This window comes from Diabrotica undecimpunctata, chromosome 6 (assembly GCF_040954645.1).
Source record: "Diabrotica undecimpunctata isolate CICGRU chromosome 6, icDiaUnde3, whole genome shotgun sequence".
In the NCBI taxonomy this organism is placed as follows: domain Eukaryota; kingdom Metazoa; phylum Arthropoda; class Insecta; order Coleoptera; family Chrysomelidae; genus Diabrotica; species Diabrotica undecimpunctata.
Window position 1 is genome coordinate 56,540,832 of NC_092808.1, and position 27,895 is coordinate 56,568,726.

Sequence of the window (27,895 nt, forward strand, 5' to 3'; positions counted from 1 at the left end):
AATTAAATGTGTAGTATCTTACTCTGATCTTACTTTACACTTAACCTTGTTGTAATATACAACTTTATATAATTTTAAATATGTAATTATAACTGTAAATAATGGGATACACTTTATGACACTTCAGTTTTTAGTGTATAGTACCTTAAATTAGGCAACCAATAATGTTTTGATTATATACAAAATAAGGGTAAAAATGGGTATCTCATTTTAAACTAAGATATTTATTAGTTAAGATTCAACCATTTAACCACCATACTTAACTATAACGAGAACCACATTTAACTATAACGAGAATTGCATCTTATTAGTTTGTTTTCACATTTCTATTTCAAATCGAACATCTTTTTCAGAAATCCTGATTTAAAAATGTTTGAAGTTTTTGATTTTTGACTTTTGAAAACGATTTCTGCATGCGAAATTGAAACTTCCAAACAAAATAATAAAATATAATTATCATTACAGTTATATATCGTTTTATTGTTAAATTGGTATTTTGGTAAATTAGATTTATTTCATTATTTTAAGTACCTACTATTACAGCTGCCTTTATCCTTTATCTATATATTTTTAATACTTATTTTGAATTTAAAATTCAAAAGATCTTTTCTTATTCTGTTTTAAAGTCAATGCTGCTGTTAATGATAAGCTGTATAAGACCAACTTCAAAAAAGAATATACAAATTTTGAAACTGTCAGTGTCAGTTTACATCAGTTGCTATCTTTCTATGTAACCTTTTTAAAAACATTGAAAATGTCAACGTGTTAATTTAAACTTTAAAAGTATCACCCATATGTAAATAAAATGAATCAGAAACAAAATGTTTTAAATCCTGAACCTGTTAAACCAAAAAATAGTATTCTATGTCTTGACATTACTCCGTTTACTCAAACAATACAATTTTTCTTATGCACTTGTGCAGTTTTTTTGTTTTTTCTTCTGTATGGATACATGCAAGAGCTTATATTTACCATTGATGGATTTCAACACTATGGGTGGTTTTTGACTCTAGTTCAGTTTGGATATTATAGTATATTTGGCCTTATAGAAACTAGAATCAGAGGAATTACATCAAGGAAGTAAGTTCTCATTATCATGATGCATGAATATGTTGTACTAATGCTCTGAACTCATAGATAATCTCTAGCTATATTAATTTTATTTATGACTATTTAAATAAGTTCATTTCTTTTAGGATACCTATTAAAACATACTTTCTCTTAGCCCTTTTAACTCTTGGCACAATGGGCTTTTCAAATGCTTCTTTGGGTTATTTGAATTATCCCACTCAAGTAATTTTTAAATGTTGTAAACTTATTCCTGTTTTAATAGGAGGAATATTAATACAAGGAAAAAAATATGGGCCATTGGATTTTTTAGCAGCTATATTAATGTGCATAGGACTAATCTTATTTACATTAGGTAAGTGGGGCTACTACAATAAAATTAACAAATACAGTCTTTAGTTAACAGGAATAATTTCCCTGTCATTCCCTTTTTGGAATTTAAAGACATACATTATTGTTTGATGTTTAATATTTTTCTTCTACTCGTTTTAGTTTCCTCTATGCCTTTTTACCAATCAATCACTAGAGGAGGAGTAGATGGTTCTTATTCATTACTTAATATCTACTTAACTAATGTTTGCTTTAATTTAATAATATATGCTTCTGTGACTTAACAAAATGATATTCAATATAGATTTCCTTCCCTTCCTAGAAGGATGGTAGATACTAGATGTACATATGTGCAATATTTCCTAGGAGTCCCTGATCTGCTGAGTGTGGACCTTCTACACATGTAATATAGAAACTTAAATGAGATTATTAATTTTATTTGCTTAAACTATGTTACTTACTTATAAGTGAAAAAACCTGTTTCAGCTGATTCAAAAGTTCAACCAAATTTCAATACTACAGGGATAATAATGATATCAATGGCTCTATTGTGTGATGCTATTATTGGGAATGTTCAAGAAAAATCAATGAAAAATTATGGAGCTGCCAATGCTGAAGTAGTATTATATTCTTATGGTATAGGCTTTCTATACATTTTTGCTGTCATGTTGGTGACAGGAAACTTCTTTGATGGAATTAATTTTTTTTCTAGTGTAAGTATTTATTTATTTTATTGAGATTCATTTTCATTCTGGCATTCTTGAATGTGATATTATATTGTTAAAAACTGTTTTATATATTTCGCAATCCTAAATTTAGTTGTATTAATAAGCAGATTAAAATATTTACTGAATAAATGGTAGAAAATTCAATAAGAACATACACTAAAGTACCACAATTTTATTGAGTGACTCATGTTTTAATGTTTTTTATAGGTCAGTAAAATTGGATGTTTACCTTTTAAAAAAAAATTTTGTTGTGATAAAAGGAGAAAATTTAATTATCATTTAATAAACAAATTATTGGATTATTGGAGAATCTGTTTAATCTCTTAAAAATTGACAACAACCTTCTTCTTTTGACTGTTCAAAGAATATATGTTCAAATAGCAGAGATCTTATTTTATATGAAATGACAGGGGTTTTATAAAACAAAGAAGGAAATTGTTTGTAGTGTTATTAGTGGAAGGCGCTTTCACATTTACTTTTTGTGAATTTTGAGTAATTTAGTTTAATTCAATTTGGTGACAAATAATAAATCTGACTGAAAGTAGTGATAGTGAATCATGCATCAAAAAGAAACGTTACAATTTAACACACAAAGAAAAACTATGATCGGAAATGTGTTTGAAGAACTTCTAGCCAAAGAACAAAATATGAATGTAAGCGATGTAATTACATTATGTAGTAATTACAAAAGTTTCAGATGCTAGTGTGTACAGAGTAATTAAAACAGATGATAAAACAAAAGATAATAATACTTTGTAGGATGATTCAACCAAACAGGCCATTCATAGTACAGTACATAAATTTTATTTAAAAAAGGAATTACCAAAAAAATTGCTTCTTCTCTTCAATCTAATGAAAATATTACAAAAATATCAAGATGTGTTTTGTTAAGTACTTTACGTGAAATGAATATTGGTATGAATGAATAGTATTTAAAAAGAAAGAAATGGTACCCTTTTTGAAGAAAAGAAAATCATTTTATGGCACAGAAAGTTTCTGAAACAAGTAAGAATTTCGACGAATGTGAAAAAACAAATGACAAGCTTTCCTAGATGGTTTGTCGACAGGTTTACAAGCCCCATCTGAAAAGGGAAAAGCCTTATTATTAGCCATATTGGTAGCGACTCAGGATTTGTTGAAGGAGGTTTAAATGCAATTGTTTCTAAAAATACTGGAGATTACCATGAAGAAGCCATCCTGCAAGGAAGAATATTTGGAAAATGAGCTCCAGGAAGAAGAAGAACATCTTGGTTAAAGAACCTCAGAATCTGGTTCAATACAACATCTGTGCAGCTTTTCCGCGCTACTGCAGATAAGATAAAGATTTCCATGATGGTCGCCAACATTCGTAACAGATAATCACATCAAGAAGAAGACCATAAGGAAATAGATGGATTATGAAAAATGATTTTCAGGTATTCTGTTAAAAACTGAATCAGGATCTGTTATTGTTGTGATAACTCTCCATATCACTGCCAGCGTGTAGAACAGCTACTAACAACTAAATGGAGAAAAACAGAGATTGCGGATTGGCTTACTAAAAAAAAATATTAAATTCAATGAATCAATTTTGAAAATTGAGTTACTAAACTTAGCACAGTGTCATAAAGATAAATATATTAAATATGTAGTAGAGGAAATGGTGTGAGAATGAGGCGTAATTGTAGTTCGATTGCTGCCATACCATTGTGAGTTAAACCCAATAGAACTTATATGGGCTCAAATAAAAAATTAAGTAGCAAGGACCAATGTTACTTTTAAATTAAATGATGTAAAAAAACTGCTTAATAGTGCCGTTAGAAATGTGACCTCATAGTCGTGGATAAAATGTATCGAGCATGTAGTGAAAGAAGAGCAGATTATGTGGAACCTTGATAATTTCGTTAAAATTACCATAGAACCAGTTGTTGTGGATCTAGGCGAAGATACCGCTGATGAATCTGAAGATGACTCAGTTTTTCATCCTATTTTCATCCTAATCTAAAAAAAATGTCAAAAAATATTATTTATTGTATGAACTGCCGCCCTTTTGTAGGTACAGTCATAAAGCAGTTTCGGGAATACTTTTTAATTCAAAGCGGCTGGCGGCTTTCGGATTCCAGTTATTTGAGATTTCACAAGTAGATACTTTACAAGAATTTAGACAAGTGGTTGTATAGTTTCTGTTATAATATTGTTCCTATGGTTATGTTTATAGATGGGTTATTATGTCTTATGTTCAGTCTTAGTTGAGAATTCGATGAATTTAGACACGCCTTTGATAGACGATTTCGTTTGTAAAATATAGTACTGTATCCGTTTCTTTTGCACAGTAGGTACTGTATTTCGAAGTAACGTCGAGATCAGAGCAATTTTATTTGTATACGCGTTACAGCTACATATTATTTGGAGAAACATTATTTGGACCACTTATTTGCAGTGTTTTTGGATTTATTTTGTTAAATCCGCCCGGCTTCGTTCTTAAGTGATAATTTCAAAATGTCCGAAAGAAAAGGAAAATGACTTTCAAGTTTTTAATATAGAAAAATAACAGAGGCAAAAACTGAGGAGAAAAAAAACTTAGCGGTGCAGTGGAATCATTTTTGATGAAAAACATACATGAAAATATAGAAGATTCGGATATAAATTTAGGACCTTCAACTTCAAACGCCTGAACCTGAAACTACCAACCAAGACAGAACAATTAATGTTCCAGTTAATCTGGATTGCAGTGTAGGAAGTTCCAGCATATATTTGGTTTCAGATGATCCTGGAAAATGACCTGCAAATATGAATTCAAGTGAAGTTCAATTTGTTGTTGAAAATTTTCCTCAGCAAATTACAAAAATTAACTTCCACAGAGATACAAATAATAGGAAGTTTTCATAAACTTAATATTACCGCACATTACCTAATCAAGACCAAATTCATCGCCCGTGGTTACTTTACTCATTATTACTAAATAGTGTTTTTGTGCACCTTGTAAACTGTTTTGTTGTGATGAAAGCAGCCGACAATTACTTAGTGGAATTAATGGGGTAAGTGACTTGCAATATTAAGCTGTTATTTTAAAAAGACATGAATCCGGTGCAGCTCATATAAAATATTCTCAAAAACTGTTTGAACTATCTACAACATTAAAAAAAGGATTAACAGTTGACTCTGCTCATCAAAAATTATATGAAATGGAGAAAAAACATTGGGGCGCACGTAGAACAAATAACAATTGTAGTAAGATGTGTTTCTGCTTTCTGCAATGTTATCTATTGAACATGAAGTGTGTGTGACATTGGACATTAAAGATATTGTCAAAAAGTTTTCCGAGACGAAAGCCCGAAAAGTGCGTTTTTAGTTTTTTTATGTGTTTATGTTTCTATTCACGGTTTATTTTAATTAAATGGACGTTTAAATTAGGATATTAGGATATACATATTCTGGACGTTGGGTCATGGTTATTAAATTAGGATAATGGACGTTTAAATTAGGATATTAGGATATACATTAGGATAATATATGGACGTTGGATCATGGAGATTAGTCTAAATGTTCAAGTAAATAATTATCTATTTACAAATTATTATTGTTATATTATGCATCTTCTTCACATTTCTTTAAATAATAGTATGTATGTCTAAAGTGTTGGAAGAGGGGCGACAAATATTAAGTTGCACACGGGCGGCCAATACCTTAGCGGCGGCCCTGATAGGAATTAAATTTAATCCTTGAATCAGTCATAAGTTTGTTAATTTAAACGGATAAATGTTTTTTCCCAAAAAAATATAATTAACATATTTAACAGAACCGCAAAAGCCAAATTGAAAATATGACTCACTCGCTACAATTCTGGTACTATAGTATAGTGGTCACTTTTCCGTTATTATAATTTAACCGGGCTGGATTAACGGTGTTTTGAAAAAAGGGCTATAAAGTTTTACACGTATCGTTCGGTACTGTACGGCGGTAAACTTTTCAAAAAGTTTTCATTATAGGCCTAACGGTTCTTCAAAATAGATTAGTCTTATAAACTATTTAGATGGGAAGATATTTATACGAATAAAATTGTATATATAGGGTGAAATAAGATTTCATTTTATAATAATAACGAAAATTAGACAAAATATAATAATCGTCATTTTGACACGTTACAATGTGATAGTGATTAAGACGAAGATTTGTGTTCACCTTTGAAAAATGTAAATGACGTTTCTGAAAAACTGAGAACATAAAAATTTTTATTAACAAAAAACAATAGCAATTTAGCCATTAATATGTCCCAAATCTTGAAACATATTAATAGAATAGAATAAAACATGATAATGAAGTAACAAAAATCAAAATAAAAATTCAGACTTTAAATGCTTTATGAAATTACCATAATTACATTCACAAGAAAAATGCCTTCTAAATGCCCAAGATTTTATAACATTTTTATTGGCCATTGTTGGCAAGTTTCACACTACAAATACTATTTAGAATTGTGTCCTAGATTTAGATTTCTTCAACTTCCAATGCTGTATAACAGAGATGATCCATTAATTTATGTGTTTCTATATGAACTGCAATCAAGGATGCCACCTGTGCTGTTGTTTTGGGGAGTTGCATTTGTTCAATGTTAATTACATACGGATTGGTGTTGTTGAAATACTACTAATAGGAATTAACAGTAATGCAAAACATATTCTACTGTACTCTTTACAGAATGGCAAATACTTTTTTTTTTTTTACATAATTGTCTATTAGAGTGACCTTTCTTTTTTTATATAAACTTACAGTGAACTTTCTAATAAAATAACTTTCTAATAAAAGGTATTATTTCAAAGGTATTATAGGAAATATTTCAAGTTTATAAAATATTGAATTAAATTTATATTAAATTTTAAATATATACCATTTTACACTTGAAGTTTTTCACTTCACTGTAAGTTTATTTAAACTATGATATACAGCCAACCACTCAGATTTTTTCCTTTTATAATTTCTTTTTTATTTTAGAATCCCAAAAAGATGTATGGTTACGCATTTTTATTTTCTGTAACTGGATATTTGGGTATTCAAGTGGTTTTAACGTTAGTAAGGACTACAGGAGCATTTGCTGCAGTTACTGTAACTACTTGTCGTAAGGCCGTTACTATTGTAATATCTTTCATATTTTTCAGCAAACCATTCATATTTCAGTAAGTATATTTAAATAAATTTAGTACTAGAATCATAGATCATAGTTATAGGATCGTAAAAGAGTCAGCTAATTAAATTAAACAGAATAACTAACCAACTTAAAATTAGAATTAAACCTATATACACAAATACAAAATGAAGTAAATCGAGAAAACTACTTACAGGAAATAAAACAACTAAATATAGTAGTCCAGAGCAATGGTGTTGATAGGCTGTGGAAGGAAATGGAAAAAAACAATTACAGAGGCAGCGTAACTAATAATAGGAAAAAGTAAGAAGAGAACAAGGAAATGGTTTGATAAAAAATGCCAAGAAAAACTAAAAGACAGACAGAAAAAACAAAACATTTTGATCACAAAAAAACTACAGAAAGTAAAGAAATCTATCATCTAACATCACGACGAGAAACAAGAAAACTAATTGGAGAGAAAAAATATGAACAACAGCAATATGAGAAAATGGAAAGGAATAGACAATAATCGAGCATGTTACAAATCGGTATCAAATGAAAAGAGAGATTTCAGACCTAACTGCGTATCTGTACTCAGAAAAAATACTGATAAACGAATAATTAACGAAAGAGGAATTACTCCAAACATGTCAAGAATATTTCAAAAGTTTACTAAAGATACATCAATAGGAAGAAAATGGAGAGGAGATATACCTTGGGGTGAACCTACCAGTAGAGGACCCAAACATAGATGAAACATTGCAATAATTAGCAAATTCAAGAACGCAAAAGCTCCAGGCTCTGATATAATATATCGGCCAAATCGCTTAAGTACAGAGAAGAGATTGTGGGGTATTAACAAACAAATGTACTATTACAAATTAATAGTACTTAATTAACAGAACTATTCCTTCGATAACTCTGGCGAGAAAAAATGGACTTTTCCTCATTGGTGCAAATAATTATTAAAATTTAAATGGTTGCAATAAACAATCAAAGACAATTTATAGGTTTAGGTAAAACTAGGTAAAAACTTACCGCTGGGTCTAATTACCAGGGTTTGCACTACAAAACAACGAACGAAATCAATTCAATATGCGTGCATGGGTTCACGTGCCGGGTTGCGTCTTTTCTTTTCAACGACTCGTGCTCTTCTCCTTTCTTGGCGATATGTATTTCCGAGCCCTCAGCGGTACTTATAGGGATCGTAGGAATACAGGGAGGACAAATGTATTGATTAATTTATACAACCATATTTGAATTTAAACATTCTCCCCCCTTTAAAGGCCATAAGGTCTTTAAAAAACAAAACGAATTCCAAATACTATAATTACTTAAACAACTAAAACGATAATTAATACAAACAATTCCTATACAAATCTTACACAAATATTCAAAACTTAAACTACAATAAAAAAATTAAAATTAAAATGGTGGTTTCGTCGCGGTTATATTGACAAAAGTCGAACAAAACAAAATCAAAAGAGGTTAGTCTTTGTATGTGGGTATATTTTATTAAAACAAAATCAGTAAAAAATGCTGACCATCTAGTCTTCCTCTATTGGCAAGGGACAAATTCGGACAAGAGGCCGTTTTAAGGTTCCGGTGATCGTACGCACGGTAGCCACTCGAGCTACACCGTCTTTACCCTCATGTAATTCAACAAGACGCGCGAGAGGCCATTTACACGGAGCCAAATTATCCTCCTTTAAAACAACTAAGGCACCGATTTTAGGTACAAAGCCAGAATCTAACCATTTGGACTTTTGTTGCAAGGTGTGCAAATATTCCTTTCGCCATCGAGCCCAAAAATCCCTATGGATGCGTTGTAACAACTGCCATCTGGACAAACGATTGAAGGATACCTCCGAAAAATCAGGCACAGACAAAGATGTCAAGGGTTCAAGAGTCAGGAAATGTCCTGGGGTCAACGCATTGAGATCTTCAACATCATTGGTTAATGGGGTGAGAGGGCGTGAGTTTAAGACCGATTCAATTAAAGTTAAAACGGTATAAAATTCTTCGTAGGTCAAAATTTGAGCCCCGACTATACGAACAATATGTTCCTTTACAGAACGAATTCCCCGTTCATAAATACCACCAAAATGTGGAGCAGCGGGAGGAGCAAATGAAAACTTAATATTTTCTTTATCGAGAGCGCTCTCCATGAAGCTACTAAGCTGTCGATAAGCACTATGAAAATTAGTACCATTATCACAAAACACTTGCGATACTCGACCTCTCCGAGCGATAAAACGTTGTAAAGCGGCCAAAAAGGCTTCCGCGGTCAAATCACTAGCTAATTCAAGATGTAAAGCCTTTGTAGCACAACATACAAATAGACACAAATAGGCCTTTTGAGTTCTAACTCCCCTGTAACGAGACATGGTTATCGAAAACGGTCCACCATAATCTAACCCACAAATTGAAAAGGGTTTAATGGCACCGAGACGAAATTTAGGCAAATTACCCATAGGGGGTTGTAAGTTTTTAGGAGATTGTTTCCAACATCTAATACATTTGGACAATGCCGAATTAACGGCTTGTTTAGAAGACATTATCCAAAACCTTTGACTAACCAAAAACTGAGTACTCTTAAATCCAGCATGTAAATACTTCTCATGATAATGACGAACTAGAAGAGTAGTAAGGCGAGATTTTTTTGGTAACAAAAACGGGTGTTTTGCTTCATACGATAACGAAGACTGAGATAGACGACCACCTACTCTTAAACACTGAGTACTATCATCTAAAAATACTCCCAACTTACGAAATGGTTTTGGAAAAGAATTTGATTGAAGATGTTCTTCAAAATACTTTTCTTGTGTAAATCTGACAAGAATAATCAACGAGTCTTCTAATTCTACGAAAGTCAAGGGTCCTGACCGTTTCGACCTTTTATAACGAGAGTTGTGCGCGAATCGCAACATAAAAGCCAAAATTCTTTGGATCGAGGTAAAAGACGATTTATTTTTCAACAAACAAGACAGAAAATGTTCCTCACGAGTGGAAACAAACACTAAAGCTTTCTTTATCTCTTCCAAAGAAGATTTTTCCTGCAATGAGGGAGGAACCTCTGGAAAAATTAATGGAATATTATACAAAAACGAAGGACCTGTTAACCAGTCTAATTTTGATAGAAAAGCGGCCGGTAGCATGCCTCGCGAAGGCGCATCGGCTGCATTATTTCGAGATTCGATATAATGCCAAGAATAATTTTGACTATGGGACTGGATATACGAAATGCGATTTGCGACGAAAGTTTTGAATCTCGAGTGGGAGCTTTTAATCCAGTGCAATACGATTTGAGAATCTAACCAAGCATACACATTTTGAAATATTATATGCTTCCACGACTCTAACACAAACGACATAAGTTTTACCAAATGAACAGCAGCTAACAATTCTAATCGAGGTATAGTAATCTGTTTTATAGGAGCTACTTTCGATTTGGCACACAGTAAATTAACTTGAACTAGGTTACGAGTATCAATACTACGAATATAAACGACACAAGCATATCCCTTTTCACTAGCATCGGCAAATCCATGAAGCTCTAAGATGGGACATGAGGAAATATTCAAAAAACGAGGAATTTTGAACTGTGAAATAAGAGATAGTTCGCTCTTATATTGTTCCCATACCCGAATTATTTCCGAAGGAGGACGATCATCCCATTTAAGACCGGTTGCCCAAAGTTGTTGGATTAAATGTTTAATAAAAAAGGTAATAGGTGTTAAGTAACCACAAGGATCATAAATTCGAGCTAATTCGGACAAAAACGATCTTTTGGTACAAGGGACGTCTTGCAATTTGACTGAAAATTGAAAGACGTCGGACTGTGCAATCCACTTCAAACCAAGGATTTTTAATGAAGGACCATTTGCTTCTGGATCAAAATTAATGGAGTGAGGATTAATATGGGATTCAGGAAATTGCGACAACAATTTGGATTCATTCGAACACCATTTCCGTAATTCAAAGCCTCCTAACTTTAACAAAGCGACTAATTCGTCAACTAAAGTTTGTGCTTCTTCGAGAGTCGAAGCACCAAAAACAAAATCATCAATATACGAAGCGTGACGAATAAGCGAGACGGCGTTAGGAAAACGAGAGCCTTCGTCTAATGCTAATTGTTGGAGAGTTCTTAAAGCGAGATACGGCGAAGATACTATTCCAAAAGTAACGGTTAATAAACGATATTCCTGAATTTCCTCAGCGCTAGAAAATCTCCATAACACGCGTTGATAATCCGTGTGTTCAGGAGCGACTAAAATATTACGATACATCTGACGAATGTCCGCACACAGCGCAAAACGATTAAGTCTAAAATTCAACAACAGCGAGACTATATTCTGTTGCAGCTTAGGACCGACCAGTAAATAGTCGTTTAAAGATTTACCGCGACTGGGACTTTTCTGAGACGCATTATATACAACTCGAATTTTACTTGAAACACTATCTGGTTTCACAACGCAATGATGTGGAATATAATACTTTCCCCTTTTCTTTTCGGCATTAGGGACTAACTCCATATGACCTAAATCAAGATACTCCTGCATATGAAAAGAATATTCTTTTTTCAAATTTGGTTGACGACATAAGCGTCGTTCTAATGATAGCAATCTATTTAAAGCAATATCATAGCTATCTTGCAAACAAGGCGGCGATTCACGAAAAGGCAAAGATACAACATATTTACCCGAGACGTCCCGATTATGTGTTTCCAGATAAATGTTCTCACACAGAACGTCTTCTGGTTCTGAAACTGGCTTTTCCGGTACGTTTTCCAGTTCCCAAAATTTCGTTAACGAAGAATTTAGTGGGTCTTCAATATCTGAAAGACAAACAAGCGAAGTCGACGAAAGGTTAGGTGTGCTAGTAGGTCCTAACAAAATATAACCAAAAACGGTATTTAGGGCATCTGGTTGTCCCGCTTTACCTTCAATTTTACCTTCTAACAACACCTTCGAAAATATGCTACAACCAATTAACAAATCTATAGATTGACTACAGTTAAATTCGGGATCGGCTAACTTCAAATTTTTAATATAATTCCACGTCGATATGTCAATTTTGGTGCTCGGCAAATCCGAGCAAACCCGATCTGTAATAATAGCCTCCAAGTGAAACACCGGTGACTCCTGATGACGAGGTTGGATAGAAAAACTTATTTGACCTTGATTCAGTTTCGTTTGCATCGAATTGAGTCCGTTAACTTCAAATGAACAAGGAGTTTTAGGCCAGCCTAATCTACTGGCAGCTTTGCGACTAATGAACGAACTCATTGAACCTGAATCTAGAAGACATCTCAAGGGCTGTTTACACCCCTTACTATCAATCGCGTGAACTAAAACAGTACCGAGCAAGATTTCCTTTTTTGTCTCGTTTTTCTTCCCTACAAAACTAGCAGCACAATGTGATATTTCAGGCGAATTTTGTTCGACTCCCGATGCCCCTGGATTATTAGTATTTTCTATGGACGACTGACTATTGGAACGATTTCTATCAAAGTGTAACAAACTATTATGAAGGTGACTATTACATTTACTACATTTAAAGGCCTTTGGACACGACTTGACAGAATGATTAGCCTGATTAAGACACCTAAAACACGAGGACGATTCTTTACAAAATTGGTATCTTTCTTTTGGAGATTTTTTCAAAAACAACGAGCAATGGTTAAGAAAATGACTTTGTTTACATAAAGCACAACATATTGACGACGAATTTGTAACAAAGGATGAACTACTATTATGCCTTGACTCATTGGAATGTTTATAATTACACTTTGGCTCCGTATAAGTTGGAGCCCTCGACGATTTCTTAGATTCACTTAAGCTACTATTCAAATTATCGTAAGCAATGTACTGAGTTTCAATAAACTCTACCAATTTTTGAAATGACGGGATTTTATTCGATTTATTTTCTAACTCAAATAACTTTACTGAATCCGCGTCTAATTTCGACAAAAGTAAATTAAACATAATAAAATCCCAATGTTCTGTCGGAAGACCTAATGTTTTCAATGCGGCTAAATTTTCTAAAAACGTATCTACTAATTTAGCCAGATTTTTCGAATTAACTACCGATATTTTCTGTACACCCAAGATCGCATCCCAATGCGCGGTCGCACAACGACGAACATTTGTGTACCGTTTAACAATTAGATCGTAAGCAATTTGATAATTATCGCTATTTATTGACAAATTACGAATCAAACTAAGTGGAGTCCCTTCTAAACATCCTTTCAAATACTTAAACTTTTCTACGTCTGCTAGGCCTGCGTTATTATGTACAACCGAATTATATAAATCTAAAAATGAACTAAACTCCTTAAAATCACCCTTAAATTTAGGCAGCTCTATTTTAGGCAAGCGAATATTTGATTGTGGAACTACTACCGATCTAAATGGTTCTGGAGTCAAATTGTGGCTCAAATAATTCCGCACTAAATAGTTTTATTTTATAAAATTGTTCCAAAAATAATTCCCGAACATTTTCTTCAACCCTCGTATCCGCGTCTGGTACAGAAAGAATATTACTAATAATATTAGTGTGATGTTTTAAGAACTCTTCGCGAATCGAATCTAAATCCTCTAGTCTAATTTTAAATAAAGGGCGAATAGAAACGTCTGAAAGGGCCTTAAAACCTAAATCGAAAATTAACTGAATATCATTTAAAGCAGTTTTTCTTAAAAATTTGAGTTTCCTATTCTTTTCTTCAAGTTTTTCCATTTTAAATTTTTAACAAGTTTCAATAATATTATACAAACGAAAATGTATAAAAATGTGGTCTAAAACCCCGAAATTACCGATTTGTAATTCGATACTTTATTAAAACGACGATAATTCCCTTCTAAAAAGTCCCATATGGTCGACTTTACAAAAAGGTCATAAATTATTCTCGAGCCACGACATGAGACGCAAACTTAAGATAAGAACCCTCAAAACGATAAAAAATACGACGAGACGAAACCAACCATTCAAATTTAAATATAACAAAAAATATTTTTTCAATAAATGAGTTCAAATCCGGCTAGATAGGCCAATGTGGGGTATTAACAAACAAATGTACTATTACAAATTAATAGTACTTAATTAACAGAACTATTCCTTCGATAACTCTGGCGAGAAAAAATGGACTTTTCCTCATTGGTGCAAATAATTATTAAAATTTAAATGGTTGCAATAAACAATCAAAGACAATTTATAGGTTTAGGTAAAACTAGGTAAAAACTTACCGCTGGGTCTAATTACCAGGGTTTGCACTACAAAACAACGAACGAAATCAATTCAATATGCGTGCATGGGTTCACGTGCCGGGTTGCGTCTTTTCTTTTCAACGACTCGTGCTCTTCTCCTTTCTTGGCGATATGTATTTCCGAGCCCTCAGCGGTACTTATAGGGATCGTAGGAATACAGGGAGGACAAATGTATTGATTAATTTATACAACCATATTTGAATTTAAACAGAGATTTTACATAGAAAACTACACAAACTAATAACCCTTATATTGAATAAAGAGAAAATAACAACAAAATGACAAGAAAATGTAATAATCCCTATCCATAAAAAACGAGACAAAACCAAGTGCTCCGTAGAGGAATTTCCCCACTTAATACGGCGTACAAAATCTTATCGAATATCCTATTAAGTAGACTAACACCTTTCGTCGAAAATGTCAAAAGGAAATACCAAGTCGGATTCAGGAAAACTAGATCGACCATTATATATCAGATTTTTATCCCAAGGCAGCTACTTTAAAAAGGATGGGAATCCAATAGAACTATCCATAATCTCTTATTAGATTTCAGACAAGCATACGACAGCATAAAAGGATCAGATGTGGAATGCAATAGCAGAACTCTCGATTCAAAAAAAAACTGATCCAGTTTGTTGAAATATGTGTAAATGACTGTAGATCCAGAGTACGGATAGGTAACCAACTCACAAAATCGTTTGAAATAAACAATAGCCTAAAACAAGGAGATAAACTGTCACCTCTAATCTTTAATATAATCCTGGAAAGGTAGTAAGAACAGCACAAATTAGAACAGAACTATTGACAGTAAATGGACCAAAACTACTGCTAGTATACGCGGATGACATTGACATTGTTGGAAACACCTTCACCATTGTAAAGGAAACTTTTAACAAAGTATAGATAGAGGCAAAAAACCGTTCTTATGGTAAATGAAGATAAAACTAAGTACATGTGCATTAACAGACAAAATAGACGAGATAGATAGAACAAAATGTAACAATAGAACCATATAACCTTGAAAGAGTGGGGCGTTTTTTAAATATCTCGGAGCGACAATCACCGCAGGTAATGATATCACAGAAGAGATTAAAGGAAGAATTCAGGCAATAACCAGATATATGTATACCCTCAATAACACTATTAAATGCTTTAGCCTAGCACCAACCTCAAAAATCAGGATATATAAAATAGTGATCAGAGTGGTGCTCATGTATGGGTGTGAGTTGTGCAAACGATCAAAACAATGGAAAAAAAGCATGTTTTGGGAGAAAAATTCTCAAAAGGATCTACGGACGCCATCATGACCCGAATACTAATCAATACCGAATGAGAACAAATCCGTCAAACAGATACATAAAGCTAGCGATGTCGTCCGATACATTAAATATCAACGCACAAAATGAGCTGACCATGTCCACAGGCTCCCTAATAATCGCCTTGCCCAGTTAATCTGAGAGGAAGCCTCGAAGGGAGAAGGCGCTTAGAACGCCCATGAATTCGGTGGAGAGATAACATAGAGTCAGATTTAAGAACAATGGGGCTACCCACCCAACTATCATTGACAACCATGTGAGATGGAAACAAGAAACAAAAAGACAGTGACACAATTAAAAATGTGTCTTGTCAGAATTCTGTAAGATCTTTAAGTGTGATGTAGTGTGTATCAAAAAACACATCTAGCTGCTAAAAGATCTGCTCGCAATCCAATTAGCTGTTCTGGAAGATTTTAGTAACCATAGTGTAGTGGTGTGAGCAGAAGCGAGAATCAGTAATTCATTATCCAAAACTTCATCATCCTTTTAGAGTAAAGTCTGGAAAAGGGAAATCAATCCGGACATTTGTTTCAAATACTGACTTCGAAAACCAATGCAATAAGACGCTATATGACCACTAACCAAAAATGCGGCATATATCAATTGGTATAAACATCTATCCAGCAGTCAGACAGATCCTCCCATTCAGAAGGAGATTTAAATTTAAGTACTCAAACTACGAAATATTTGCAACCATCGTACATTCTGAGATACAATATCTTGAAACAAAACCAGAAAATCTTGGAAAAAAACAAAACCGAAATCTTTAAAAAATGGACATGACTTAATAGCAAAATAAGCATAGAAGCGGATAAGGAAGCTTAGCGGATATCATAAGAAACAAAAACCACCCTTCAAAATCATAGCAAACCAAGTCGAAACCCAAATGCTACTTAACGAGAGAATCAAGAACCAACGGAAGGACAAAATCAATAGAAATCTTAACCTGGACTCTTGGGAATTTTAGTAGCTACAGAGAAAGATCCATAAATACAACAGACAACAAATACTTTATCCCACAACAAGGAGGATGTAGGTCTGCTAACTCCTGTATCGTCGAAGTTTACACTAACAAAACATATTAAAGGGGAGTTGAAGGAAAACATAATAAGGAATTGCCTTCGTAGATTTCATCGCAACTTATGACACGTGTACAATACTCTCAGTAATTTATCAGTATTTCATTTTACATTTCAGCAAAAGGGTGCTATCGCTTTGATGAATTAAAAACCAAATATATATGGCGCAAGAGCACAACTCGTCAAACGCTCCGTTTATGAATCGGTGCATTAGAGTGTTATAACGCGTTATTTCTGCATAACCTTGCTTCGTCAGAGACTCAGGTAGACAAATACATACACAGAACGGCCAGCGAAGCTGAGTGACAAAGCCGAATACAACCGACTAACAACACAGTTACGATCACTACATGGTGCATCCAATTCTACATTTAAATGCTATATTAGTTCCTTATCAAAAGATAAATAATCACATAATCTGGAAGGCAACAAATCACTTAAAAACAACTATAGAACGCAACCCACCAATTAAGAAACACAATCGTACATGGAAAAGGATAGACCAGGAAAAAGCGTTAACGTTTGCAGAATACTTATCTGACATTTTTAAAGAACACCAATCAGATAATAATAATGAAAACTTAGTAAGAGATAGTAGACGTTCCTGGATAGTGCTTGCCCTATGAAGCTACCAATAAAACCTTTCAGTTTATCAGAAGTGAAACAATAAATAGAAAAATCCAACAACCACATGGCACCTGGATTCGACCTCATAACAGGATTGCTACTGAAAAATCTACCACGAAAGACGTTGGAAATGTTAACTATAATATACAACTCAGACTAGCATATTTCCCAAATACATCGAAATTTGCACGAATACTTACGATTCGCAAACCGGGCAAACCTCCAGATACACTTCATCCTATCAGTCTGTTGTCTATAATGTCTAAAATATTCGAAAGTCTACTGCTTGATAGATTAAAGAATATTAACCTAGTTGTAGAAATACCTAAGCACCAGGTGGGAGTTTGTGTGAGACATTCTACAATACAACAGACCCATAGAATAATAACAAAAATCATAGATTATGGCACAATGGAATCTTATACAAACTTCAAAGCATCCTACCAACTCCCTACTACCTCATTATAAAATCCTATATCGAAGATCGTTATTTAGAATAGAAATATGCTTTATTGTCACTGAAAATTGTACAATTTTATGGACAAAGCTTACAAAAAGTCAAAAAAATAACAATAACAATTTCCAAGTAAAATAAAAAATAAAAATTTGCCGATGACTGCAGCCTAATCGGTATTAACGAGGACTATTTCGCGGCATTCACACATCTACAAAACCACCTTAACCAGCTAAAAATATGGCTCAACAGATGGAAAGTGAAAGTAAATGAAAACAAATCAATTGAAGTCACTTTCTCAAATTGAAGAGATAAGTATCAAACTCAACAATAAATGGCAGGCATATACCAGTCAACGCTTAAGTTAAATATTTAGGATTAACTCTCGACAAGAGATTAACATGAAAAACTCATATCTACTCATATCCAAGTCAAGACAACCCAGATTAACATTATAATATGGCTCATAGGTCGAAAATACAAACTGTCCATAGAAAATAAGCTTTTCCTGTACAAGTGTATAATAAAACCGATTTGGACCTATGATATCCAGCTTTGGAGTTGCTCAAAGTAATCAATCATTGAGGTAATACAAAGAGTTCAATAAAATATATTAAGAATGATGTTCAATGTTCCCTGCTTTATATGCAGTAAAACTCTTCACGACGCGACGACTCTGCTGTACCTTTAGTAGAGGAAGAAATTCGAAGAATATCACAAAATTACCTTGTCGGACTGAGAGATCACTCAAATGAAGAAGCAAGACTTCTAAACGCCCCACCTGGATTGCGAGACGACTGAATAAACTATGGCCAAAAGACTTAATAAATTAACTGTATAAACTAATGTAAGGTGTATAAAAGGAGAGTTGCCAGCTCTCTCGTGTATGAACATTCAAATTATTTACTTATAATGTCAAATGAAGCAGATTGTAAATTATTCTAATTGATTTAAATTTTTTTCAGGTATCTGTGGTCTGGTTTGTTAGTTGTGCTAGGAATTTATCTAAATCTGTTTAGTAAAAAACATCCAACAAGTCTGGGAGATTTTGAACATAAATTTGAATCCGTTTATAGGTATCTAAGGTCCAAGTTCATCGCCAGTCAATATAAAAGTGGGCATTATTTAACAGAAGTATGATCCTGTGATATAAGTTTAAGATTAAAGTTATAGTGAATATTTGTATATATTTAGTCCATTTAATAAAAAACATTTTAAAACAAAATTGTTCGGTAAAATTTAAACTTAACTCTTTTTATACTCAATTGTTCTCATTTATTTTAGACTTATTATATAATTTTATATTTTATATATATATATATATATATATATTATATATATATATATATATATATATATATATATATATATATATATATATATATATATATATATATATATATATATATATATATAGACATATTACCTGATTAAATCTTCTTTTTTTGACTTTATTTACTTTTCAAGTCCCAGAAATTTCTTAAATAAAGGCAATTTGTCGTAAATCTAACACTAGTATAACTATTTATTTTTATAATATAGTATAACCGTTGATTGAATAACAATCAACGGTATAACTGTTTATTAATTCTATAAATTTTATGTCGGACAGTAGATTTGATGTTTAGAAATTATTGTTTTAAGTTCTACTTGCTGCTTTTGCTTTCCTGATATTGGCAATTGAAATATCAATATCTTTCAGAAGCAAATATCTGAACTTTGTTTTACAGTGCTTGAATCGATGAGCGGTTCAGTCGGTCCATCGCTCTTCGGCGAGAGGAAAGCAGGATTCTTCACCAAATTTCCTACTTTATGTAGGGGATAGGCTACGTGCGCCATCTACTTTGGATGAGAAAAAGCAAGTTATTTATTCAGTGGCTGACTAAGGCTAAAGCGGGCTATAGGCAATATTGTAATTCTGTGCCTATTTTTCAGTAATGACACATACTTTGCTTTTGGTAGTTTGGTTTCAAAGCACATAGTACCTACCTATGTACTTCCTATGTATTTAATTATCGGATTCAAAGAAAAAAAAGAAAAAACGTAATATACATGTACAAGAATTCAATAAATATATTTTATTAAAACAAACAAATAAACAATAATTTATTAAAACAAATAATAATACTTAAACAAATATACAGATTGATTAATTATATTGCCTATTTTTACTTTTAATTCTTCAAACTCGTCAATTATTTTGTTATAATTAATAGAGTTATTTAATAACTCTTTTTCTATATAGAAAAATGATAAACTATTTAATTTTTGTTGGCCTAACGTGGATCTTAAAAAAAATTTTATTCTGGTCACTACTGAGAATGACCTTTCTCCGCTTGCATTGCTTATTGAAAGGGTTAAATAAATTCTCAGAATTGTGTTTAAATTTGGGAATGTTGCAATAATATTATTTTCCTGAATAAATGACCACATGGATCTTCTTCTTCTTATGGTGCCTATTCGTTACGGATGTTGGACACTAACATAGCTATTCTGACTTTCTTGACTGCTGCCCTGAAAAGTCCGGTAGGGGTTAAGTTAAACCATTTTCGCAGGTTATGCAGCCAGAATATTCTTCTTCGCCCTGGACCTCTTTTCCCATGCACTTTACCTTGAAGTATGGTCCGAAGTAGGTCATATCGTTGTTCATTGCGCATTATATGGCCCAGGTATTCTAGTTTGCGACGTTTTATGGTTAGGAGTAGTTCGCGCTCTTTACCCATTCTATGTAGTACTTCTTCGTTGGTAACTCTGTCTATCCAGGAAATCCTCAACATGCGTCTATAGCACCACATCTCAAGTGCTTCGAGTCTCTTCAGTGATGCTTCAGTTAAGGTCCATGACTCTACGCCATATAAAAGAACGGAGAATACGTAGCATTTTAGTAAACGAACTTTTATTTCCAATTTTATATCGTGGCTGTTAAAGATTTTTTTCATTTTGACAAAAGCTGATCTTGCCTTCTCGATCCATATCTTAATTTCCGTCGACTGGTCCCACTGTTCATTTAAGTTTGCACCCAGATAACAAAAGTTGGTGATTTGTCTTATAGGCTGTTGGTTAACTAGTAATTGATCAGGTGGTATCCTATTTTTGCTTATAACCGTGTATTTGGTTTTTTTTATGTTAAAATCAAGCCCAAACCTGCTACTTACTTCTGCCACCCTGGAGACAAGTGTCTGCAGACCTTCAAGACTGTCTGCAAAAATGACAGTATCATCAGCGTATCTTGTTTCATATGTTGTTCAATCGTTCTCCGTTTATAAGTATTTCCTCGTCTATGTCCATTAGCGCTAGGTTCATAATGTGCTCTGAATATGTATTGAACAATAATGGGGACAATATACATCCCTATCGCACACCTCTTTTTATCTTTATGTCGTCTGTTAACTGATCCCCAAATATAACAGCTGCAGTTTGTTCGTAATAGATATTGTTTATTATACGGCGATCTCGGCTGTCTAGGCCAATTAAATTTAATATTTTCATCAGTTCGTCATGTTTTATTCTATCGAACGGTTTCTGGTAATCAACAAAACACACATATATATATATATCTCAATTCACGTCTCTACATCTTTGAAAGAGAACTTATATTGCAAAAAGTGCCTCTCGAGTACCCAATGCATCCCTGAAGCTGAATTGTGTGTTTGTCATGTGTTCTTCACACTTTTTATATATTCTTTTATGTATAATTTTTAAAAAAAGTTTTCAGGAGATGGCTCATAAGGCTTATTTTATTATTCGATAATCTTCACATTTTGTGGCATTGGGTTTTTAGGGATTGTTAAAACAGTTGATCTTAGCCACTGTTGGTCTATTTTTCCACTTTGGTATATATTGTTGAAGATCAAGGTAAGTCTTTTTACTTTCTTTATCCATAATTTTCAAATATTCTGAGAAGCACTCGTCTGGTCCTGCGGCTTTTCCCTCCTTAATGTTGTTTATAGCAACTTCTACTTCCGCTTCGAGGATAGGTGGTCCGGTATCGTCATTTTTATTTTGTGTGATGGTGACATTCCTATCGTCTCAAATGTTGTTGTCACATAGTTCATCCATGTTGTTTTTGTTTCTTTAATATCAACTATTGGATTTCCTTGAGCGTCTGTTAAGTGTCCCGGCCTTTTTGATTTATAGATGCCTGCTGCTTCTTTGATCTTTTTGTGGAGGTTGAAGGAATCGTGTTTGCGTTCCAATATCTCGATTTCTTCACACTGTTCTTCCAGATTTCTAAATGCTTCTTTGGAGCATTTATTCTATCTAAAATCTTTTCCCATATAGTAAGTATTTTTTATGTAAACCGGCAGCTTTGGACCTTGCTAATGGTGTTTCATCTTTGTTTGAGGAAAAATGATGTAAACAATGTTTTACTCGGAACGAGCAGACCATCTGATGTCACAAATAAGTTTAATACTTAAATGTTTGCTTAAAAAAAATTTATAATGCATTCCACCTATGTGTAAAACTTGAAAAAAATACGTACAATTTCTGAACTATATTGAAAAAAGTGGCCATTTTCATACAAATTTCGGAAGCAGCGTTTCCAACTAAATTTAGTGAATGATTTGCGCATGGTATAAAATAGACAGAAAAATATATTGTTTTATTCTGATTTGGAGTTCCTTATATTTACCTGACATATTAAACGCATTATCATAACTCTGTCACTGACAGTTAGTGATGTCTAAATCTAAATTATTTAAAAATTCCAAAATAACTTTCTCCAAGTTTTCACCAGTATGAGAAAATATAGGTAAAAATTCCAAAAATCTTTCTTTTATACCACTTGGAAGAACATAGCGAATAATGAAGGTTAGCTGATCTACGTGAAATATATCAGGTGTTGAATCAATAATTAGAGAGTAAAATTTGGCTTCCTTTATTTCGTTCACTATTGTCAGTTGTAAATCTTTCGATATAATAAAAATAAATTGGTCACATATTGTAGACGACCAATAAAATAGTACCGCTACTGTTCTTATATTTTTTATGTGTTCTCGCAAAAATGGATCGGACTCAGATAAATACTCCAAAGCACCTATATAATTACCATTATTTTCACTAAAAAACGCTTCATTCTTACCACGAAACGCTAAAGAATATGAAGAAATAAATTTGATTGTGGCTACCTCACGTTTAAGTACTTCCCTCCAATATTTTTTTCATTTATTATTTCTTTTTCAAGTTCAGTTTCAATGCGTCCGGTAATTTTAAATCTTGTAATAAAAATTAAAATAGGGTTAATGTGGTCACTGGAGTTTTCATGCTATGACAATTTTTTATGTACATTTTTCCAATCATTCGTCCTTTTTGTCATTGGCGTTGTTCGCTTGGAAAATAATTTACAGACGTACAATAAGTTGTTGGTTTCAGTATAAGCCAACCAATCTCTTTTAACTTTTCCCCGCTATTAATTGTTCTGAAGAACGAGGCAATAGTTAATTTTCTTGTGATTTGCTTTGACCCTATGTTGCATTGAATACAAGATGAATCCAAAGATCCATTTATGGATTTTGGTGGATGTTTTATAAAATACTCTCGCATGGCGTCTGTTGAGTCTTCTAGCCACAACGCAATATTGGTTTAAAAAACTCTTAGTTTCTTCGTTACTTTGAGATGGTTTTAAATTTTTATTTTCTCCTTTTGTGTTATCTTCACAATCCGAATTGCTTTTATATTATGCAGTGTGTATACGGAACTTGAAACCATATGGGATACTTTTTTATTGTTAATTTTACGAAAAAGAATTATTCCTCATAAAACACTCTACATGATCTACAATCTAAGATGTAACCATTAGATATCAAAATGTATCAATCTTATACGAGGTATGTTGAAAATTATGAATTTCGCACCACAGTAAACTACCTGTAAATTTCACAATATCTAAACTTGTTATTATGAACAGCTGTTTGTAATTAAAAACTATGTTTTAATATGTAATTACGTCCTTCTAATTGAAAAAAAATTGCAAATTTTTCTCAAAGTACCGATACCCAACATCATTTTTATTTATTGCAAATATGAGTAGGTAATCTTCCGTTCCCATAAAAAATGATAAGCAAATTTTCACAAAACAAAAAACATTAAAAATTTAATGAACGTTAAGAAGTAACCTCTTTTCTATCGGAACGGAAGAATTATTATATTTTTGTAATAAATAAAAATTATGTTCGGTATCAGTAATTTGATAGAAATCTGAAAAAAAATTTTTCAATGAGATGAATTTAATTTCATATTAAAATATAGTTTTTAATTACAAAAAAAATTTCTACAATTATTTTCGATTTTCTGAAATATAAAGGTAATTTATTCTTGAGCGAAATTCATAATTTTTGACATACCTCGTATAAGATTAATAAAATTTGATATTGTTCTGAAGCTATTTTCTTGTGGCATTTTAAATTAATTACTATTTAAATGGGAATAAGCCACAATTAAAGGTTAAAATACGTTTATTGACGTTTCAATTTCCACTTCGGAAATCGTTCTCAAAATACAAACATTAGTTAATTAAACAAATTTTGTTTTTTGTTACTTAGTGAAAAATTCTTCTAATAATTTAATTTTATCTGACTCATCTATATTGACAATTCAGACATACCTTATACATTTTAAAGTAGACGACTTTAAAATGATATTGCCAATATTGTTGAGTTGCGTTCCTGGGACGACTTTACTTATAAGATAGTTCATTCGATTACATGAAATCAACTTTAACTTGAGAATATCTGTCAGAAAAGATCATAACATGTAATTCGTCTTTAAAAAGACAAATACATGCCATGATGACAGTAAAATTCTCCTGTTAGTGATTCCATAGTAAATTATGAGGGAAAAACCAGGAAAAAACCTCATAATACTATCCCGACATGGTAAGTATTTGATCGTGCATTTAGTTTACCTTCAATAAACACCAAATTCCGATTTTATATGTTTGTTATTTAAAAAACATAAATGATGTATTCTCTATATGTTACTGATTACTGTTACTGTGATTTAATTTTAGTGGAGCTTTAAAGCGTCTGACAAAAGTTCTGGTCCATGACAAGTGTCTGACACTTATTACAGTATTTTCAAAATAATATTCTACAAAATATGTATAAAAATCAGTTATGTAAATTTAAGTTAAATAGCTCTTATTTTTAGTTACCTTTCTCACCTGGTACCTGCCCAGGTGTCACTCAGCAAGTTTCATAAATACGCAGGTATTCAAAGCACACGAGACGCTACTCAAACTCTAAGGTTTCATCTGTGTGAAAATAAGTTATGTCTGATCGCTCTGGGATCTTGGACTAATTATTTTATCGCACTTAATAAAATGTCAGTATGTCTGCACAAGTAACGCGTTATCTCAGGAAAAACCGTTTCACTCGCGATAATAGCTCGTAAGTCTTTATGCACATCTGTGGGCGTACGTAGATCTTGCGCAAAATTGAAATATGCCGGGGAATAACCTGTAGCTAAATTTGGTACTGTATTCAGGGAAAAACAAATACTGGGTAACAAATCATCCCATTTAATATGGTCCTTTTGCACTAATATGGAAATCGGAATCTTTAGATCTCTATTTTTATGTTCCTCTGGATTTGAGGCAGGGTGATAAACAGGGATGAGTGACTGCTGAATACCTAGGCAGTATGTAAACGGCTGCATTATTTTACTAAGAAATTGGAGCCCGTTGCCACTTATTATTCTACGAGGGTGCCGTATCGTAACCATATTTCGCTTATTAGTACCTTTGTGCACTCCTCCGCAGTAGCTTGTTTTGACGAAAACAGTTCGATGCATATCTTTATATGCTTTTAAAACATCTCGCCTAATGGTAGGCCAGTACTAACGAAGAGCAATTCTTTGGATCGTCGTTTCGACACCATAATGCCCTGCAAGCGTCATAGCACTCTTTTAAAACATCGATTATTTTACTTTGAGGCATTACTAACTGAGCGTCTTCACTCTTTAGGTCCTGATTATACCGATACAAGATTCCTTGATTCACGGTATATTCGCGATCGGTATATCGATTGATGTCTACCAATTCAGGTTCATCAGATTCAAGGCAATCAATAATTATATTAAGCTGTGAGTCCGTGAACTGTTCCTCTCTAAGTTTTTTATTGCTTATCGTTGGTACATCCATTGCAATAGTACAGAGGTCATAAATATCTTTCGTGTCTGGACCACAGATAGGCCTTGGTAACATATCAGTGATACGATTCCTTCGTCCAAGAACATATTCAATTCGTAAGTCGTAACTTTGCACTTCCAATGACCATCTAGCAAGTCGGCCAGTAGGAGGTTTTAGTGACATTACCCATTTTAGTGATTGATGATCTGTTTTAACAATAATAGGCGAACTTTCCATGTAACCATGGAATTTATATAAGCTAAAGCTTCTCGCTCTGTCGTACTATAGTTACGTTCAGCCGCTGTGAGTAAGCGACTTGCATACTCTATCGGCTTTTCATTTTCTCCCTCCCTCTGGATTCTGGTTCATATGCGCCAAGTGCATATGAACTTACGTCTGTTTTTATTACAAAACAGTTTGTAAAAGTCGCTTTTTGCAGAATAGGAGCTTGCGTAAGCAATCTTTTAAGACTTTCATAAGCCTGGTTTTGTGCCAGTCCTCAAACAAATGCTACATTCTTCTTAGTTCAGTCTGAAAGAGGTTGGGATTTTTGGATATACCTGCGAAGTTTGGCACAAAACGTCGAAACCAACTACAAATTTGTAACAATTATAAAATATGTTTAACATTTCTGCAATTGCTGATATCTCCCCAGGATCAGGAGCGATTCCATTGGGCGACAAAAGTTGCCCTAAATACTTGACAGAAGAGTACACAAAAGTACATTTTGCTCTATTTACACACAACTTAAATACTTGTAACCTTTGAAACACATTAGCTAGATCATTAATATAATTTTCGAACAAGCTAGATTGAATAATAATATCATGTCATCATCATCATCAGTGGTGCTACAGCTCTAGTTGAGCCTTGACCTTCCCCAGTCTATTTCGCCAGTCGTTTCTGTTCATCGCCAACCGTTGCCAATTTGCCGCGCCGATTTTCCTTGCGTCCTCGTCCACACCGTCCCTCCATCTCAGTCGTGGTCTGCCTCTACTCCTATTTCCCACTGGGACCGATAATACAGTTCGTCTGGGTGGGTAATTTTCATTTGCTCTTGACACATGTCCAGCCCATCTAAGCCTACCTATTTTTATGAAGGATATTACATCTCTACCATTTACTATTTTTTTATACTTCTCGTACAATTCGAAATTATATCGCTTTCTCCAAATACCATTCTCACAGAATGCGCCTATTATTCTTCTTAGTATCTTCCTTTCGAAGACGAGCAGAAGATTTGCGTCTGTTTTGGAGATGGTCCATGTTTCTGACCCATATGTCAGCACTGGTAGGATGAGTGTTCTATATATTATTAGTTTGGTTTTCTGGCTTAAATTTCTGTTTTTTAGCTGCTTGCTTAGTCCAAAATAACATTTGTTTGCTAGCAGTACCCTCCGTTTTACTTCTTCAGATGTGTCATTATCGTTTGTTATGAGAGAACCAAAATATGTAAACTTATTAACTACCTCAAAATTATATTGGTCTATACTGAAGTTTTCTTCGGCGTTTCTAGCTCTATCTCTGTTATTTGGAATAGATGCTAACATTTTGGTTTTTTCCTCGTTTATTTTAAGGCCCATATTTTGTGCGGCTGTCAAGAAGGTGGAAGTCATCTCTTTAAGTCCTCGTGTAGTACGTGCGATCAAATCCAGATCGTCAGCGTAAGCCATAATCTGCGTTGATTTATTAAAGATTGTTCCCCTATTGTGTAACTCGGCATCTCTTATAGTCTTTTCTAACGCTATATTAAAGAGAAGGCACGCCAGCGCGTCTCCCTGCCGTAACCCTGCATA

General features: G+C 33.2%; 1 protein-coding gene across 2 annotated transcripts; it reads left to right on the forward strand.

Moving 5' to 3' along the window:
* Window positions 1-719: 719 nt before the first annotated feature.
* Papst2 (adenosine 3'-phospho 5'-phosphosulfate transporter 2) lies at window positions 720-19,275 on the forward strand. 2 transcript variants are annotated; one of them, XM_072533651.1, is made up of 5 exons: window positions 720-1,080; window positions 1,197-1,423; window positions 1,885-2,111; window positions 7,098-7,279; window positions 18,937-19,274. In XM_072533651.1, exons 1-5 carry the CDS (start codon window positions 806-808, stop codon window positions 19,109-19,111), a joined length of 1,086 nt encoding a protein of 361 aa, XP_072389752.1. In that variant the 5' UTR covers window positions 720-805; the 3' UTR covers window positions 19,112-19,274. The 2 variants fall into 2 exon arrangements, with proteins under 2 accessions (XP_072389752.1, XP_072389753.1); XM_072533652.1 differs by having other exon boundaries at window positions 957-1,080; window positions 1,334-1,423; window positions 18,937-19,275.
* The last annotated feature ends 8,620 nt before the right edge of the window (window positions 19,276-27,895 follow it).

What these genes read in the sequence shown, in the direction of transcription:
- Papst2 (XM_072533651.1), top strand. Translation starts at nt 806, where the DNA reads ATGAATCAGAAACAAAATGTTTTAAATCCTGAACCTGTTAAACCAAAA. An exon ending in AGAGGAATTACATCAAGGAA is followed by an intron (nt 1,081 to 1,196) that starts GTAAGTTCTCAT and finishes CATTTCTTTTAG; the next exon opens with GATACCTATTAAAACATACT. An exon ending in ACTAATCTTATTTACATTAG is followed by an intron (nt 1,424 to 1,884) that starts GTAAGTGGGGCT and finishes AACCTGTTTCAG; the next exon opens with CTGATTCAAAAGTTCAACCA.